The following is a 17,044-nucleotide window of genomic DNA, read 5'->3' as shown; positions in this document are numbered from 1 at the left end:
GTCTCTTTGGGGTGTCCAAATATGATGTAAAGCTTAAGAGATACGGTTATCATTCATCTAATGAAATCAGTTACTGACTATGTATTTTGTAGAAAGCTTTGCTAGATTATCTTCTGTGTAAATGCATTTGTTGTATTTTCAAGAAGTGATGTGTAACTCTAGCCTCTCTCTGTTGATGCATTCAGAGAGTTGTTTCGTGTTCACTGAACAGAATGTCAGACCGCCTTTTTAAAGTGGGCATTTGGTGCTTATAAGGTTTGTGGCAACAAATGTTTTTCTGGGGGAGGCTGTGAAACAAGACACGCATCGTCTTTATATTAACAGGCCTGCAGACTTCTACGCAAACAGATGGTACAGAGGGCCTGTGTATTTAATATCGAAGTTATGTTGTTGAAAAAATGTGGCTTTTCTAAAATATGACAATTTGTCACATTTAACCTTAACAGAAATTAATTAAGTGTATTTTTCATGCACATTTGCTGACAGTTCTTGTATTGGATATATATATATATATATATATATATATATATATATATATATATATATATATATATAATTTATTTATTTTATTTACGTTCACCAAGGTGCCATTTATTTGATCAAAATACAGTAAGAACTGTTATATTGTGAAATATAAGAATTTTATATAACCGTTTTCTATTTTAATTAATTTTAAAATGTAATTTTATTCCTGTAATGGCAAAGCTGAATTTTCAGCAGCAATTACAGTCTTTGTCACATGATCCTTTAGAAAACCTATTAAAATGCTGATTTGATGCTCAAGAATCATTCCTCATTATTATCGTTGATGTTGAAAACTAATCCATTTGTTCTTAAAGGATTAGTTCAGCCCAAAATTAATATTTTCACTCACTTCAGTGTAATGGTTCTGTTTGGTTCTATGTTCTCTTATTTTTATATTCTGACTCTAGATTTCTGACTTTATTTCATCTTTCCATGCTCTGTTTAGTTTCAGTTCTGTTTATGTTCGTGTTTGATTCCATGGTTAATTGTGATTTGCATGTGTCTCGTTTAGCCTTATCGTTTGTTCCCTGTGTATATATAGTCCTTTATTTCTCAGTCCTAGTTGTCGGTTCTCCTTTTTACCTTGAGTGTGTTTATTTATCCCGCATTTCAATTATGTTTGTATACTTATTTTTTCCCTCCTTCTCTGATATTACAATACCACTATAAGAAACACAACACTAAAAATGCAATTGCCTTATAAAAATCCATTTGCCCAGCTATCATGTTCTTTACCGAGAAAATAACCAACCAACCAACCAACCTGGTCATAGAGAGGGATTTGTCCGCTGATGATGACTACTGGAAGGAGCAAAGGAATCATTGTGGACCTCATCAAAGTTGTTAAATACAGCTATACCAGCCAGAACTTCATCTAGATACATACTGGATAAGAACATCCTGATCAAACCGGCCAGATTTATTGGTTGCATAGAGGGGAATAAACTAGTCGCTACTTAAAATTTATTTTGGTATAAAATGTGATTTTTACCTTTAAGCTTGTTACTTAGTTCATTATATTTAGCAGACTGAATGGGTCCTAGAGTAAATTACATGGCATCTCTCAAACTTGGGCAAATTGAGAGCCGATCACAATAAGCAAAGCTTATTGGTTGTTTAAAACATGCTTTCATCCATTGTAATGACACTTAGGCTTTCCAACAGATGTAAATCAATATTTACACCGTATAGTAGTAGTAAATTTATCCCTCACACGTGTCCTGCAAAATCACATCTACTGTCCTGCAACAGAGCAACAACCAAGTGGTCTCCCTATTTCCCCCCTGTTTGTTTATTAAAGGCTATTGAATTAGTAACCTCATCATGCGTGTTGACTACACCAATACTGTGACACACTCAGTGATCCTGTCATTGTATGGAAAGAGCTGCGTGAAGAAAAGAAAAGAAATCTCCTTTTGTGTTTAACTGAAGAAGTAATACTGTAGCATAGACATGGTTAAGGAGATGATGACTGCATTTTTTATTTTTGGGTGAACTAATCTTTTCATATTCTCTGGTCTTGGGCTTTTCCATGTTTGTATTGTGTTCATGTCTTTAGTGCTTGTCATCAGCAGTGGAGAGTTATGCAGTAATGTGGCTGGAGCTGCAGGGCAGTAAGTGCATTAGTTTTGTCCAGCCATATAAAGTAATGGGAGCTGGAGGTGGAGGCGTTTCTGCCTTGAATTCTAATAAGGTGCTTTTCTGACTCAGGTACAATCAGTAATTTGTTTTAGCCTGTAGCCTCTGTGGGGACAAGTGGATCTGTGACGGGGCACTAAGTGTACTGTGAGCGTGAAGACTTCAAATCCCATGTGTTACCAAATAACGTGACGCATGACCGCTGATCACAAGGAGACCAAATGGCTGCATGGCTGCCAGTAAGCTCAGACTCCACTTGGTGTGTTCCTTGTGTGTTAAAATCATGTCACATTTTTTACTCTTTTTGCCAAGGTTCACTTGCTGTATGTTGTATGCATCACTGCTGTTTAAGTGAGACTGGTTTTGTGTTAATTTCTCAATGGTGACATTGATGAAATGGTGACAACGTTTAAGATTTCAGAGCAAGCTGTCTTTTTGCAGTTTAGTGTCAATAAATGAAGAGGAAGCTTTTACTGCTGAGCTATAAAGATTTTGTCTCAGTCCTTGTGGATTTTAGTGACTCGTTTAAATATTTTTTTAATTGATTGTAATTGCAACTTTATTTGTTACAAATATCTAGCAATATGAATTATTATCTCACAGTCTTATAACTTTAAATAGTCTTATATCTCACAATTGTAACTTTGTAACTTAACATTCTTCAAAATATGTTCTTTTGTATCCAAAGAAGAAAGTCAGTCATACAGGTTTGGAAGTTTGGAGTAAATTATGCAATTTGCACTTTTGGGTGAACTCAGAAATTATGTTTACATTATCATACCCATATTTAGTGCAGATCACTTTGATCCATGAAAGTTACTTGGTACTTTTTGTTTACTGCTGCAGAACTGGTGTCCGAATAACCTCTTTGGTCATGTCATTGTAGTCTTATCAGAGATTGGGCGTTTTGCCTGAGAGTTGAAGGATGTGACCTCATAAAAGCTGCAGTGAATATTTGGAACATCTACAGTAGCATCAAATCAAATGTGCAAACAAAAGTTTGGGGGTTTTGTGTCTATTTGATTAAAAAAATAAAAACATATAGTGATTATAGTAGCTGTTTTCTATTTTAAAATAGAAAAACACCTGATGTGTAACATTTATATTAGATCCGTGGATTACAGTAGGTTTTAATATATAGGCTGTCTGACACATTAATGTTAATCAATCAATTGTGTTATCATGGGGGGGGGAAAAGTTGAATATACATTTTTCCTATAGATATGGGTTTTGACTTGGTGTGTGCCAAACAAATTTTCCCTGTCTGCTGTCTTGGATGTCCACTCAGGATAGTCTGTCACTGCCTGGTCATAAAATGTGAGATTTCGATCAAGCAATTAGTGATGTACTTTTCCAGTGTCCTGTGATTAGTCACATGACATTTACAGCTCTGGTGATTGGCTTGAAAAGTATGGCCCAGTGAGCAAAGATGGCAATATTTGTTGCATACTTCAAGAGGATCCTGCTTCAGCCTAGCAGTTGCCACTAAGATTAATTGTTTATAGATCTCAATGCGTTGTGTGTAACTTTTGACAAGATGTAGCTAGCTGCATTATAACATGACACCAGTTATGCCAGTCTGCCACTGATGCTGTTTGTGTTCCAGCCACTTTACGGTCTCAGCATCGTAACGCGTTGCTTTCCAGCATAACCACGTCCTCCCTGACTGTGTAAACCTCCGTTAGTCTAGCTGAGAGCAAAGAGGAGGATCGCAGGGGAGGAGGGGGGGAGAGAGAGACAGCATTACTGAAAAATGAGCTGTGTCATTCTTGGGGAATCTAACAGACCACAGTTTAGAGTCCTGTAGCACCAGCCGTCCCCTTACGGCCAGCATGCAGGTCCACGTGTTCACCCGTGAAGCTCTTTGGCGGGCTCAAGCGGGGACAAGCTCCTAGCCCCCTTTCTCACTGTCCTATCCTGCGTGCACTGCATCATGGGATCACCTTGACGCAGCTTCTGGGGGTGGGTGGGGAGTTCGGATCAGAGCTGAGGAGTACCTTGCTGTATCGGGTGGTCTGTCAAACCCTGGATGCCACACTGTGCCAGGACTAGCAAGTGACATGCTGGCCTCCATTTGGTACGCCAAAAAGATGGGACGACGTCTGATCAGTAGCATTAGGAGGACCAAGAGATTGCAGCTGCAGTTGCTGGTGGGTAATAGTTAGTATTATATACGTGAAGCAGGTTTGTGAAATGCATGCCCACAGGACGTGTTTGCTCCAGACAGAATGACTTTGAGCTGTGCATGTAAATTACAGGACAGATAAGCGGGGGAAAAGATTGCCTCCGCTGTAACATCCTCCTTTCTTTTTAAATGCACCGCTTTACGGACATGGTTTTAAAGGTGTAAGTTTATCGTTTAGTTTTTGTTAGAAGCAGTATCTTCTATGTACTTTAATACTAAAGTATACACAGATTTGGACTGTCCAGTTTAACTGCAAAGTAACTGCAGCATACATCTTGTTTCTTTTTTTAAAGTTGTCGAATTTTTGTTGTGTGTGTGTGTTTTAGTGTTTTTTAGTTTTTTTTTAAACAGAGCCCCTAAGGGGACGTGATGATGGACAAAAATATGAGAGGGGAGGAAACGTATTTCATTGTTTTTGCATTCACTCTCGAAAGTATTACGTTCCCCCTCCTCATTATTTCACTCACAAAGGTTTTGCGTGCAGACACTAAGTTTTTCAGGGGAACACAAAAGTTTTGCGAGAGAATGCAAAAGCATTGGAAATATAATTTTTTTCCCATTAAATTTGTTCACCATCACCTTGTCCCTTTAGGGGCTCTGTAGGTTTTGTATTATGGTTTGGTTTCAATTGGTTTTGTTTTTGTTTTGTTTGTTTTCAGTTGGTTTTGTTTTGTTTTGATTTAGTGGTAGTAATTTATTTATTTTTTAAAATGTACTTATTATTTTGCCTTGCAAATATTGTAAGTGGCACAAAGTTCTTTTGTTGAAAAGGAAAGAAAAAAAAATCATGCTGTGATTGCATAATTTTTTTTACTCTATTAGCATGATAATAAACTTCTTTAAAACACGTAACAGACAAGGCTTAAGCTAGTCCCAGACTAAAATGCATGTTTTCAGCTGTTTTAACTGAAAGCTACTTGCACTGACATATTTTAAAATGTCACTGCCATTGTTTTGTCTCAAGATTCACACCAGTAATGTTTTTGTCTTAAGGCATGTTTATAAAAGCTACTTAAATGTCCTAATTGAACAAAGTCCTAATCCTGGCTTAATCTAAGCCTGAAACCGGGCCTTAAAGTTACCGTTTACCCCAAATGAATACTCTGTTATAATTCACATTTGTTTTGTTTTTTTAACCAAATTTATTTTCTTGCTTCCGTAGAATGCAAAAGGTGTTGTTAGGCAGAGAGACCATACAACAAAAGTAGATGTCTATTTATAATGGCAAGCTTCAAAGTGACAAAAAAAGCACCATGAAAGTATCCTTAAAAGTAGTCCATGTGATTGTGTGCTCATCTTTCCTCCCATAAATCTATTGAATGGCTTCAGAAGACTTGGAATATAGCAAATGTGGTATATGATTTATGATTGATTCTTTATAAATCATATACTACATGATATATATAATTTTACATATTTTCTTTCTTCTGTGAAACACAAAAGGAGATACATGGCAGAATGTCAGAGCTTTTCTCGTCCAAATAATGCCAGACTCAAAAAAAAAAAAAAAGCACCATAAAGAATCATAAATCATATACCCAATTTGCTATATATATATATATATATATCATTTTTGTTAGAAGCAGTATAAATGGATGAATAACTAAAGCTCATGACATGAGCTCATCCCCATGTGTTTTTCTTATCATTAGATATGCTGCATTTTAAAAGTCTCTCTGTGGTTCTGCATTTTTATACCTTTAATGTAATTGTGTGTCTGTGAGCATGAAAGGAAAATGCACTGCGAATACGATAATGTAACAATCATGCGGTGTCTGCCGACAGAAGATATACACATTAACATGTAGAGTAGCACCACATGCCATTTTTATTGTCACCCCATCTCTGAAATAACTGCTCATCTCTTTGCGTGTTTACTGCTGAAATTCATTTGGCCTTGAGACTGAGAGCTTGGGGAAGAGGCAAGGGACGCTCCGAAGGCTTTTGTCCTTGTATTGTGCTATCGATTGATTGCCCATAATGCTGGTGGTTGGGGAAAAGGAGGAATGGCTCAGAGACTGTGAGGTGGTAAACAAAAGAGACAGCTGCTTATTAGAATGGAGAGGCATCTTTAAAATGAGTCAAAGTATTTCAACACTTTTGTGATTAAGTGTATAATAGCAGGTGAAAGAAGTCTTGTTAAAAATGTTTTACATTAGATCCATTTGATAATTTTATTTGTCAAACCAGTGTTGTCAAGATTAAAGAGCTACAAAAGCTTTTTGTATATGTAGTTGAATTTTTATTACAATTAATTACAATTTAATTTAATATAACATATACAATTTTAATTGATTAATTTATATACTGGGTGTCAAAAGTCACCATTGAAAATCTAGGAATTACATTTTAAACATTTAGTATGAAGAAATGACAAAGAGGACATGATCATTAGATTGTACTTTCAAATACTAAGAAATACTGACATGATCTTTGTTGGTTCAGCTTTTCACTGTAGTTTTTAGGATGATAATAATTTTAAATGTGAAAAATCTGCATTTTTACTAGTGGTCCCCAGTGTTAGACCCCATTGTATGCCACACCATCTCATATAAATCATTTTTAATTAATGGTTTTTGCCAAGGCATAATTGTTTGATAATAGAACAAATTAATATTAATGTTCATTCATTAATATTCAAAGCAGTTAGTTGAATTAATTTTGACCGGTGGACAGTAAAAAAACACACAAAAAAAACCCCAATAGATTAAAATGATCTATGGACCCGATTATTATATAGATTTGGGTGTCAGATCTATTGATTCAAGCAACCTAGCAACCATGAACATCTTAGCAACTGACAACATCCAAGAACGCCCTAATATTGCAGTGAGTTTTGCATAGACAAGCACCACCTACGTTTTACTGTTATTATAAAAACAGTAATAATCTAAATTACACATGAACAAAGGAAGCAGAAAATGGCAACAAATTGGTGATTGGCATGGATGTTTATTCATTTGCAATGGTTTTCTTTGTTCCCCTATTCTTTCTCTGCTTTTCTGTTTTCTTATAATACAGTCTGCAGAACCCATATTACTGCTTGCTTTGTAGTCTTTTGCTCTATAGGGAAATAAATGAGCTGTACAGTAATTAAATGATCACGCCTCTCTCTTACATGTCATAGGCTGAACTGAACATTTTGTGTTGGAACAATGACGTTCTGCTCTGACAGTCACAGAAGTGCAATATCAATCCTGTGTCTATCAATGTGACAAAGAGCTTGTCTTATCTGTAAAGTATGATTTGCTATTCTACAGCACTTTGCTTCATCAGCAGTGCAATAAAGCCCAGAGCAGTTTTGCTTCGGTACACAGATTTTACATTAGACATTGTGGCGACTCAATCCAGTAGCAAAATAGTTTAACATACAAAAGTAAAAAAGAAAAAGTCCCTAGATAGTGTTATTAGTAAAACCTCAGTGTTTAATCTTAAAAAATTGTTGTTTGAATGTTAGTAATTTTATTAATATCACCATTAACTGCATAAAGCAAACAATACATGTGAACTTATTAACTTGACATTCACAGAATATGGAATTTTTACTCCCGACAGCCAATAATAAACACACAAAATTTCAGTCAGCACAAACCATGTTTATTTATTGTTAAATTGAATTTAATGTAGTCTTGGTTGCAGTTATTGTAGTTAGAGAGTGTCCATGTTGGAATTTGTCTACTTCCACCAAGTTTATTGGAGGAGTTTGCTCTAAAATACTAAAATAGTTTTTGATTGGATGTACACGTCGATGTCTACAAGGAATGGTTTTCACCCCTCCCTCTTAAACATTAAGCTCATCTATATTGATATCCTCATGGCTATGTATAATTACATATATTGTTTTTCCCTGCACACCTGTGACCCAATTTAGGCTGGTGATTCATCAGTTGAGAACTACATATCTAGAGTGATCAGTGTTACAGTAAGGTTTGGATAAGGTTTCAAGCTATTGTGTAATTGTCAAGTCCAGCTGTTGATTTAGGACACCTAATTGGATCCGAGAACTAGATCTGGATCTAGTGTCATTGCGATTAAACAGTAGCATGAATCTCTGTACGAGTTTTAACAGTCTTGAGCTGCTGTGATGTTGGGGGTCTGGATTTTCGAGGTGTCCATGAAGACGGCATGCCATGGTGAGGGGTCTGCAGCAACACTCATGAAAAATAAATGCACAGTGTTTTTATTTAATTGCTGATGAATTATTGATACACACCAACATTTAGAAGGTCAAATTTAAATGAGAATGCTAGAAAGCATGTCCTGGGGCATTGTCTCAAGGCAGCGATTTATGTCATTGTTGGCTTGCGTAGACTTTCAAATACAACTGAAATATAAAATAAAATAAAATAAAATATTTTTTAAAGAAACAAGTTTAAATAATTATTTATTTATTTACATCCCTTTTATTGTTTATTTAGTAAATGCAAATACTGAATGCATTTACAGTGTTTTTTAAAAGCAGCTTTAGTGCCATTATTTCCCTTAACCACAAAAGGACGTCATAGATTTGTTTTTGTTTGTTTGTTTGTTTGTTTGTTTGTTTTTTGCCCTTCCTTGTGCTAATTTGAAAATTGCCGGTATCACTGAAGACGGTTGCCAGTATCTCTGATCAGATGCTGTGCTCTAAAAGGCCCATCACTGGTGGTTCTTTAATTTCTATTAAAGCCCTGTGAATATAAGCTATTTAGGTGGAGGAGAAGGCAGGGCTCAGGCTCTGTGGGGTTGCTTGCTTTATTTGATGTGGAAGCTGTTGCCATGGTTTTGGTCCTGGGGGAATAGAGCACAAGCTGTGACAATGTCTGTTACCTCATTTGACACCTGTGGCACACCTTGGATAGTTTTTACCGGCACAGAGCCGCCGTCAATAGGTTTGACTGCAGAGCGTTGCCGTGGTGGAGATCTACAGGAATTCTAGTCTTATTAACAAAGACGAGGTTATTTTTGCAATCGCTTTCTCTCTCCTTTTTTTTTCTGCCTGTGAAGGCACAGCCTTTTGTCTCCCCCTCACTGAATCATGTGTGTGTGGAAAGAGACTGCAGTGTGTGAAAGCTGATCTGTGTCAGAAGGAGCATCCAGACAGCATGGAATCGTCATCTTCTTCTGTACGCGTAGCGCACGCTTGCTTTCTGGATCTACCTTTACCCCTGGATCTCACTGGATCTATGCCTCTCTCTCCCGTTCGGAGCCGTGAGTATGTTTGCTAGCACAAAGTTTTATAATCATTAGGTAATCGTATATTTTCCGACAATGAAGCTTTTAGTCTAAAGTGCAAGGAGGAGGGAAAAATCAATAGCTTTGCTGAAATAGTTTTTGTGGCTCGGCTGGCTCTAATGATCAGCCGGAGAACTGGAGTCCTCCGAGTGTGGCCATGCCTAAGAAAAAAAGGACTACAACAACACCAATCGTTTCTTTTTCATCAGGGTACCACCCTGAATGCCAGCATCTATATTTAATGCGCAGTGGAAGGCTTTCTTTTCCTTTTAAGAAAGTTATGTGATTGATACCTGCTCGTGGACGATCTTGTAGCCCCAGTCCATTTAGATTAAGAATCCCTGGAGAACTGTGGGCTTTCGACTGCAACACTTGCCAGTTAATTGAACCCATTTCCTGCTTCTTCAGGCTCTTAGGTTCTCCCCCATGCACAGAGAGCTCCCCGGTCCTTCATTGATCCTCTCTCAGGTCTCAGCTCGTCTGGAGCTGGAGTCACATCCCAGAGTAGCGTGCACCATTCGTAGGCAGCACGATCACCTCCTCCCTTCTTGCTGCCCACTCCACCTTCCAGCATGAGACTGCTGCACACTTGATCTCCCAGCTGGTGAGGACAGGAAGGTTGTGAGTTGGGCGTGGATGGATTTTGGGGCTGTCGGCTCCGACTTTACGCTTGCATTGTTCCGTCGTCGGATCCGTGAGAGGATGCTGTAACCTTATCCAGGTGCACCCTCCCTCTTCTTCCACGCTTCCACTTTCCGAACTGCCTCGGCGCTTGACAGCTGTTGCGGATCTGTCCTGGCCCCAAGGGCTGTGATGAACTACATCTTTGGGAACAACACGCTGTACCCGCGAGGCGGCCGGGCCAACACCGCATCCGGTCATGCTGCCCCAGGGTCCAAACAGAGGCAGTGGGCCAAACGGAGCTCCAGCGAAGAACTGCCTTCGTCTTCCTCTCGCTGGCAGCAGCTGCTGGCCTTCTTCACGCGACGCGGTGCCTTCAGCGACTGCATCACGGCAGGAGCAAGCCAGGTAACTCTTTGCCACAGCACACCTGCTGCATGAGTTGATGCACGTGTACTTGCAAAGTGTGGGGAAACATCACTGTAAACTAGTTGAGCTCTTGAGAATGCATAATTTAGCCAATCAGGGTTTGGTTTTGTTGGGGTTTTTGACTAGAGTGAAACATCCATGTCTTTCAACACCTCCTAATCCTTACAGAATTAAATGTACCTTTTATTTGCTTAGTTTGTCCTTTCACTGTTTGCAAAGGCAATAGCATTTTGTAACCATATTACTATGAACAACAGGGATGTTGACTGGACACGTAGCTTTGGTACATCTACCTTTTGGTATGACTTTTGCTAGTAAAAAGCAATGCCATTGTGTTATCCTTTCGGTAGAAAAGATTTGGTTTTGTTGAGTTTTCTTGTCTGGAGTGACGCATCTACATCTTTCAAATAGTCTTAATCCTTTTATTTGCTTAGTTTGTCTTCCATGTTTGCAATGGGGGGGGGTGAAGGAGGTGGTTTTGGTGGGGGGGGGGTGGGAGGGGAGTATTAACATTATTATGTGCAGAAAAATGCTTAGCCCTGATAGTCACTTTGCTTGAAAGAAAGTGCAGGTATAAAGCTATTTATGTATTCAATTAATTATTTGCTTCTCCTGATGAATTGGCTGAGCTATTCAGTGAAAGCCCATTTAATTGAGAGTTACAATACATAATAATCATACTGGACAGTTGAAGTATCTGCTTCCCATAGGTAGAGGAAAGCACTCAGTTGGTGAATGATAGTCCTCTTGAATATAATCATATAAAGCGGTTAATTCGAAGTAGTTCTGCTCCTCTTTTCTGGCCAGAAGTGACCTGAGGGAGCGGACCAAAAAAGAAAAAAGAAAAAGTAGTCTGTCTGGTAGGCTGGTTCTGATCCAAAGAACAAACAGTCACTCATTGTGTCATGGGGGGTCATGCCCTAGAATGAAAGCAAGACAATTAGAAGCTGCAACAAAGGGCTTTACAGTCAGTTCTTGTATTCCTGCCATTAACTTTGTTACCACACTTGTTATAAACTTATTTTTCATGAATGTTTTCAAAAGGGCCAAACCAGCAATTCTTCCCAATTATACCTACATAACACAGCTTTTTTAAAAAAAATGTATGTAATATAGTGGAAGTAGAGTGTGGAGATATTCTGAAAATATAGTCTGGGAATGCTTTACAGTATGCTTTACTGAATAGACCTTATATAGGGATGCTTTGATAGGCATCGTATTCCTATAGGTAGACGTGGATCAGCTGAGAGTCAGCTGATGCAAGCTTGACTGACTTGACCTGCCAGAACTAACACTACTCTTGATTTGGGTCATCTCCAGATAATCAAATGTTAATATTGGATATGAAGTGATATAAGAGCAAAGCAATATATGCATAGGAGAGACCATGGATTTGTGATGCAACCCAATGCAACTCACTAGACCATTGCTGAGTTGGACTGACATTATGAACACTGAAAACTTTTTAGAAATGTACTATTGCAGCTATGGTTATTTTATCGCCATCAGGTGATGGTGTAATTTTGAGTAATGTTACAATAGCCCAATGAATGGGGACTTAAAAAACTACTGCCATAATTCCAACTTTCAAGTTTTCTGGAGCCATATGATGGCAATTAAGAGCTCACTGGAGGGGAAGATTATCAATCAATAATGACTTTCATTTTGTTCTGTCAGACAATGCTGTGACCAGATCCTTGAACCAGTGAGTGGAGTCGTTGTGAGTGCATGAGTCATAGGCAGGGCTGGTCGTCAGAGGGGGCAAAAGGGGGCATTGCTCCCTCAGATCTGATTTGTGCCACCTCAATTTGTCCCCCCTCCACCCCCGAAATGTGATTGATTTAACCCTTTGACATGTACAATCACACCGGTGCGATTAGAATGTTTTTGGGTTTTGGCTGGCGCTAAGCCAGAGATGGATGGGCTCAGTGCTTTAAAAAGCATAAAAGCAATACATATGTCATACAGTGGCTGCATGATGCATCGGCATGGAATTAAGATGTTCTAAAATAAAAAATCTCACACCGGGGGGCCCGCTAGAATATCTAATATAGATATCTCAAATTTTAATATTGGGTGAATTATTCTTTTAAACCCTTAGCTGAAAGTCTACAGTGATCCATCTGATATTTTGGTTGCTGATTGCATAATTTAAGCAAATTTTTATTTGCTTCACCTTGCATCGTATTGCAGAGATGCTCATGTTAGAAGTGCTGCATTATGTTATGTCTGTCTGGAAGCCTAAAAGTATTAATCCAACTTGGCGTACATTTTTTAACTTGCTATTTGCATGATATATGGCATCTTCAATCAACCATATTTAAATGTCACAGCTGAATGTATCAAATGACACACACCATGTAAAATTTTGGCTTCACCTTGATCTCACAAATGGGGGAAAGTTATTGCTAAGACTCCAAGGTAATGTGAAGCCATTGGCTGTTAGATTTATGGACCATTTGAAGTCATGGATCCACTTAATGAGAAAGCGAAATACATGAAGATCTGTGCTTTGAATCAAACATAATTTATGAGCATGAAATTCATCTTATACTGAAGGAGGGAAATTATTTAACTGGAAAAACGCAAAGTATTTGATCAGTTTTTCCACAAAAGCTTCGAGAGACCGAAAGAGCATGGCATCAAAAGACAAAAGCGTTTACTTTAGAGCAGTGCTTTTTGTTGTGGTGCTTATGGGCTGCCTAATTATAATTATAGCAGCCAATGAAAAAGTAAGTGTTATATAGTAATGTCACTGACCTTAAAAAGTCCACTTTTCTATTTAATTATGTTATGCTTATATATTTATATTATATTATTATATTATATTTTTATTATATATTATATTTTAAAAAATTAAAATGTATTTTTTCTCCTTTTGCTTTAATGTTTGCAGCACTCCAAGTTTGAGTAAAACCTCTTGCCAAAAATCTTAAAATGTTCTATATAATTCTAGCTCTAAAGGATATTTTAAATGACATATTTTCGGTATGGACACATACTTCTGTGGCATGGATATGTGTGTATTCTTTATGTGTCACATCTGTATAAGATTTCCATGTTCTACCTGCTTCTGCTGAACTATTTCTGGTAAAGGCATCGCGATGATACGCCAGATTTCCATCATCCACCCACCAAGATCTCAAGCTCAGCCCCCCCCCCCTTCATTTACCACTGCACCTTAATGTGTGTGTGTGTGTGTGTGTGTGTGTGGTGTGTGTGTGTGGCACAGGTGAAATTAGGAGCTAAACGAGTGATGTAGTTGCATTACCATTTGTGTAACCACTTATGGAAACTATTAACATTGCCATGTTGTTGATATCTAATAGGTGTCACCTACCTCATGCAATATACATTTCCATACAGCGAGTCTTGTTTTATTACAATCTTAAAAATAAAGCTTCTTTATTGGCAGCTTCCATGACGAACCTTTAACATCCAGCTTACCTTTCCATTACACGCATGGTTCTGTATAACGGAGAAAGGTTCTTTAGATTTTTTAAATGTTCTTCACACTAAGAAAAAAACTGTTCACTGTTATTTGTTGAACCAAAAATGGTCTGTGGCATTGCTGCGAAAACCCCCTTTTGGAACCTGTATTTTTAAGATCATAGCTGAACTCTCATTAAATAAACTGTAGTAAATGGCATGTATGAATAGAAACATGTGAATACAAGGACCTGAAGTTTCAATGCAATGTTATAAGAAAAATCATAACAATATAAAGCTAAAAATCCCAGCATGGCTTGCGTAAATGACTTGATGTAAATTCAAGAGAGCCAGTTTAAGATCCGTAGAGCTGCAGTCTTCCTGAGAGCATGCATAGCCTCGCAGGTCTCACTGCAGCTTCAGCTGTTGCCATGGTGTTGCCATAGCGATCGTCAAGCAAGGACATTTCATCATGTGGCAGCACTTGTTTATTTATTTCTCATATCTGTTGAACATAGAGCTTTGTATGACCGAGTTTCTTTCATCAGGGGCGATGTCCAGGTGGAACTCTTGCTCTTAGGTAAACAGCAGATGAGTTTGCCGTCGCTTCATCAATCACCATCGTAATAGCCACCCAATCACCCTCTGTGACCCTGCCCATTAACCCTATTAGTTCAGCTGAGACAAAAGAGGGACCCTCCTTCCTGGTGTCATTTATGGTTTCAGCAAGGTTGTAGTAGATTAAAATGCCGCCTTCTTCTTCTTCAGGCAGATGAGTATTTCTCCGGCTCGCTCCTGTGCGTGCTGGCCGGGGGAGGTGGAGGAGAGAGATCTGTGGGCTGTGTGTGTGTAGGAGACATTCTCCACAGTGAATCATGGCAACAGGAATGAACATTTTGCTTCTCCGTTTAAGACGATACTGATCCTGTTTTGACACATCCTCCGGCTGCAGTTTGTACAATAGGACGCATTAGAGGTGTTTTGCAGAGGGCAAAGTGATTTGAGTGTTCATTAATTGATAATTTGCCATTAAGCCTGCTTTAATCCAAACAGTGTGCTGTAGATCATTTGCAGTGGCAGCACATCTTGACCGGATTGGTGTTAACTGTTAAGTGTGTTGTACAAGTGTATAATAGTGGCTCTGCGGTTACTGGCTCTTGAGTGCAGGGCCACCACCACTCGCATAGAATAAAGTGTCAGAGAAGCTTCCCAAGCTACAAGCAACTCATGATGTGAAATACAGTCAAGCTAACCTTTAGGAAAAGGATTTAACCATCTTATGATTTAATAAGAAAAAGTGACTATTTAGTGCTATTTAATTAGGTCCAGCCTTTTAAAATATTATTATTATTATTATTATGATAAATGTAAATCAATAATACAATTTTTTTTTTTCTTAATATAAAAAGAATAATAATTATAAATATAAATCAATAATAATAACAATAAATATAATTGTTGTCATTATTATTAATGTTCTAATTGTTCATAAACAAATTGTCTATTTATTATTATTATTATTATTATTAGTAGTAGTAGTAGTAGTAGTAGTATTAATAATATTAGTAATTATGATTATATTATTATTATTATTATTATTATTATTATTTTATAAATATAAATCAATAATAATAATAAAATCATATTTTTAATAATAATAATAATTATTATTATTATTATAAATATAAATCAATAATAATAAATATTATTGTTATTATTACTATTAATGTTCTAACCATTTATAAACACCTACTTTTTCTTTTTTCTTCTTTTTCTTAATATGAATAATTATTATAATAAATATAAATCAATAATAACAGCAATAATACATAGCCTATTATTATTATTATTATTATTATTAATGTTCTAATTATGTATAAACACTTTCTTATTTTTCTTAATATTAACAATAATAATATAAATGAATAATAAAAAATAATAATATTATTGTTTTTATTATTAATTTTCTAATTCTTCATCTTCTTAATAATAATAATAATAATAATACTAATACTAATAATAATATAATATTTTTTGCTCAATCCTGACCTTACAATGTGTTCTATTTAAAAGTAGATTTTCAGAACCCTCCCTTGGCTGCCATTGGTCCGTCAGACAGATTGACCCACCATAAAGTCATGCCATAGTTTGAGTCATAATGTTGTGAGTTATTTAGGAAGCTCAAAATATTTTCTTGATCTTTTCAAAGACAATATATTAACAGTTAATGCTGCCTTTCAGTATAATGAAAGATATAATTTCAATATACACGCTTCATCTTTGAAGGAGGAAATGCAAATATGGTGACAGATTTCAACAGATAGTCCCATCCCAGTTTTTCTGTCAAGCTGATCAGATTTTTTTTAAACGAAGTTTAACGAGTAGTTATTATAATGATTGGTAGAGTCTTCAGTTGTCTCAGTAGTCTTCATGATGTACAGATAAAGTGCAGAGAATATAGTGTCTTTGGGTGTATTTATAGCTCCGTAGTGGCTTTACATCATATTATAAAAAGATTGACCTCACAAGTGAATGCCTCTTAATGGCTTCTATTGAGTTGCCATATTTTTTTAATTATTTTTTAAAAAAAAATACTATTTTCTATTCAGTTACACAAGTCATTTGTCTGAAAAGTGGAAACATAATATGTGTATCCGTTCCGTAATTAGTCCGTATCTGTCAGTATTGGATGTTTACAGTAGTTGTGCATGCTCATTTCCCATTTTTACATTTAGTATTACATTTAGTAATGTTAATCTTTAAAAACATGTATATTTGAATAACACGGATAAATATAATCCTTAGTAAATCTCAAAATTATTATTTTTCATACAGCACATTATTATGTTGTGATGCCTAAATTATGCAATTATTTACTTTTTTATTATTATTTATTTTTATTTATTTTATAATTTAGTTTAACATGTCATAACATGAAAATAATTATTGTCTTATTGCTATTGGTCAAGAGTTTTAATATTGTTACATTTCTACCTTTAACTTGAT

At 36.7% G+C, this 17,044-nt stretch overlaps 1 protein-coding gene across 12 annotated transcripts in view; it reads left to right on the top strand.

Annotated features, from left to right (window-relative positions):
* dlg1a (discs large MAGUK scaffold protein 1a) overlaps window positions 1-17,044 on the top strand; it is a 131,069-nt gene that overhangs the window by 55,780 nt on the left and 58,245 nt on the right. The window contains exon 1 of one of the 12 annotated variants that reach the window (XM_082189510.1): window positions 8,769-10,588. The exons of the other annotated variants lie outside the window; for them this stretch is intronic. Coding sequence (XP_082045636.1) covers window positions 10,373-10,588 — 216 coding nt within the window. The 5' untranslated portion in view covers window positions 8,769-10,372. Of the gene's footprint in view, window positions 1-8,768; window positions 10,589-17,044 lie in introns of those variants that run through there. 12 annotated transcript variants of the gene reach the window in all.

This window comes from Leuciscus leuciscus (genome assembly GCF_965113295.1).
Source record: "Leuciscus leuciscus genome assembly, chromosome: 14".
Classification (NCBI taxonomy): domain Eukaryota; kingdom Metazoa; phylum Chordata; class Actinopteri; order Cypriniformes; family Leuciscidae; genus Leuciscus; species Leuciscus leuciscus.
Note: the sequence above shows the minus strand (reverse complement) of the source record. Positions and strands in the feature narration are given on the sequence as shown.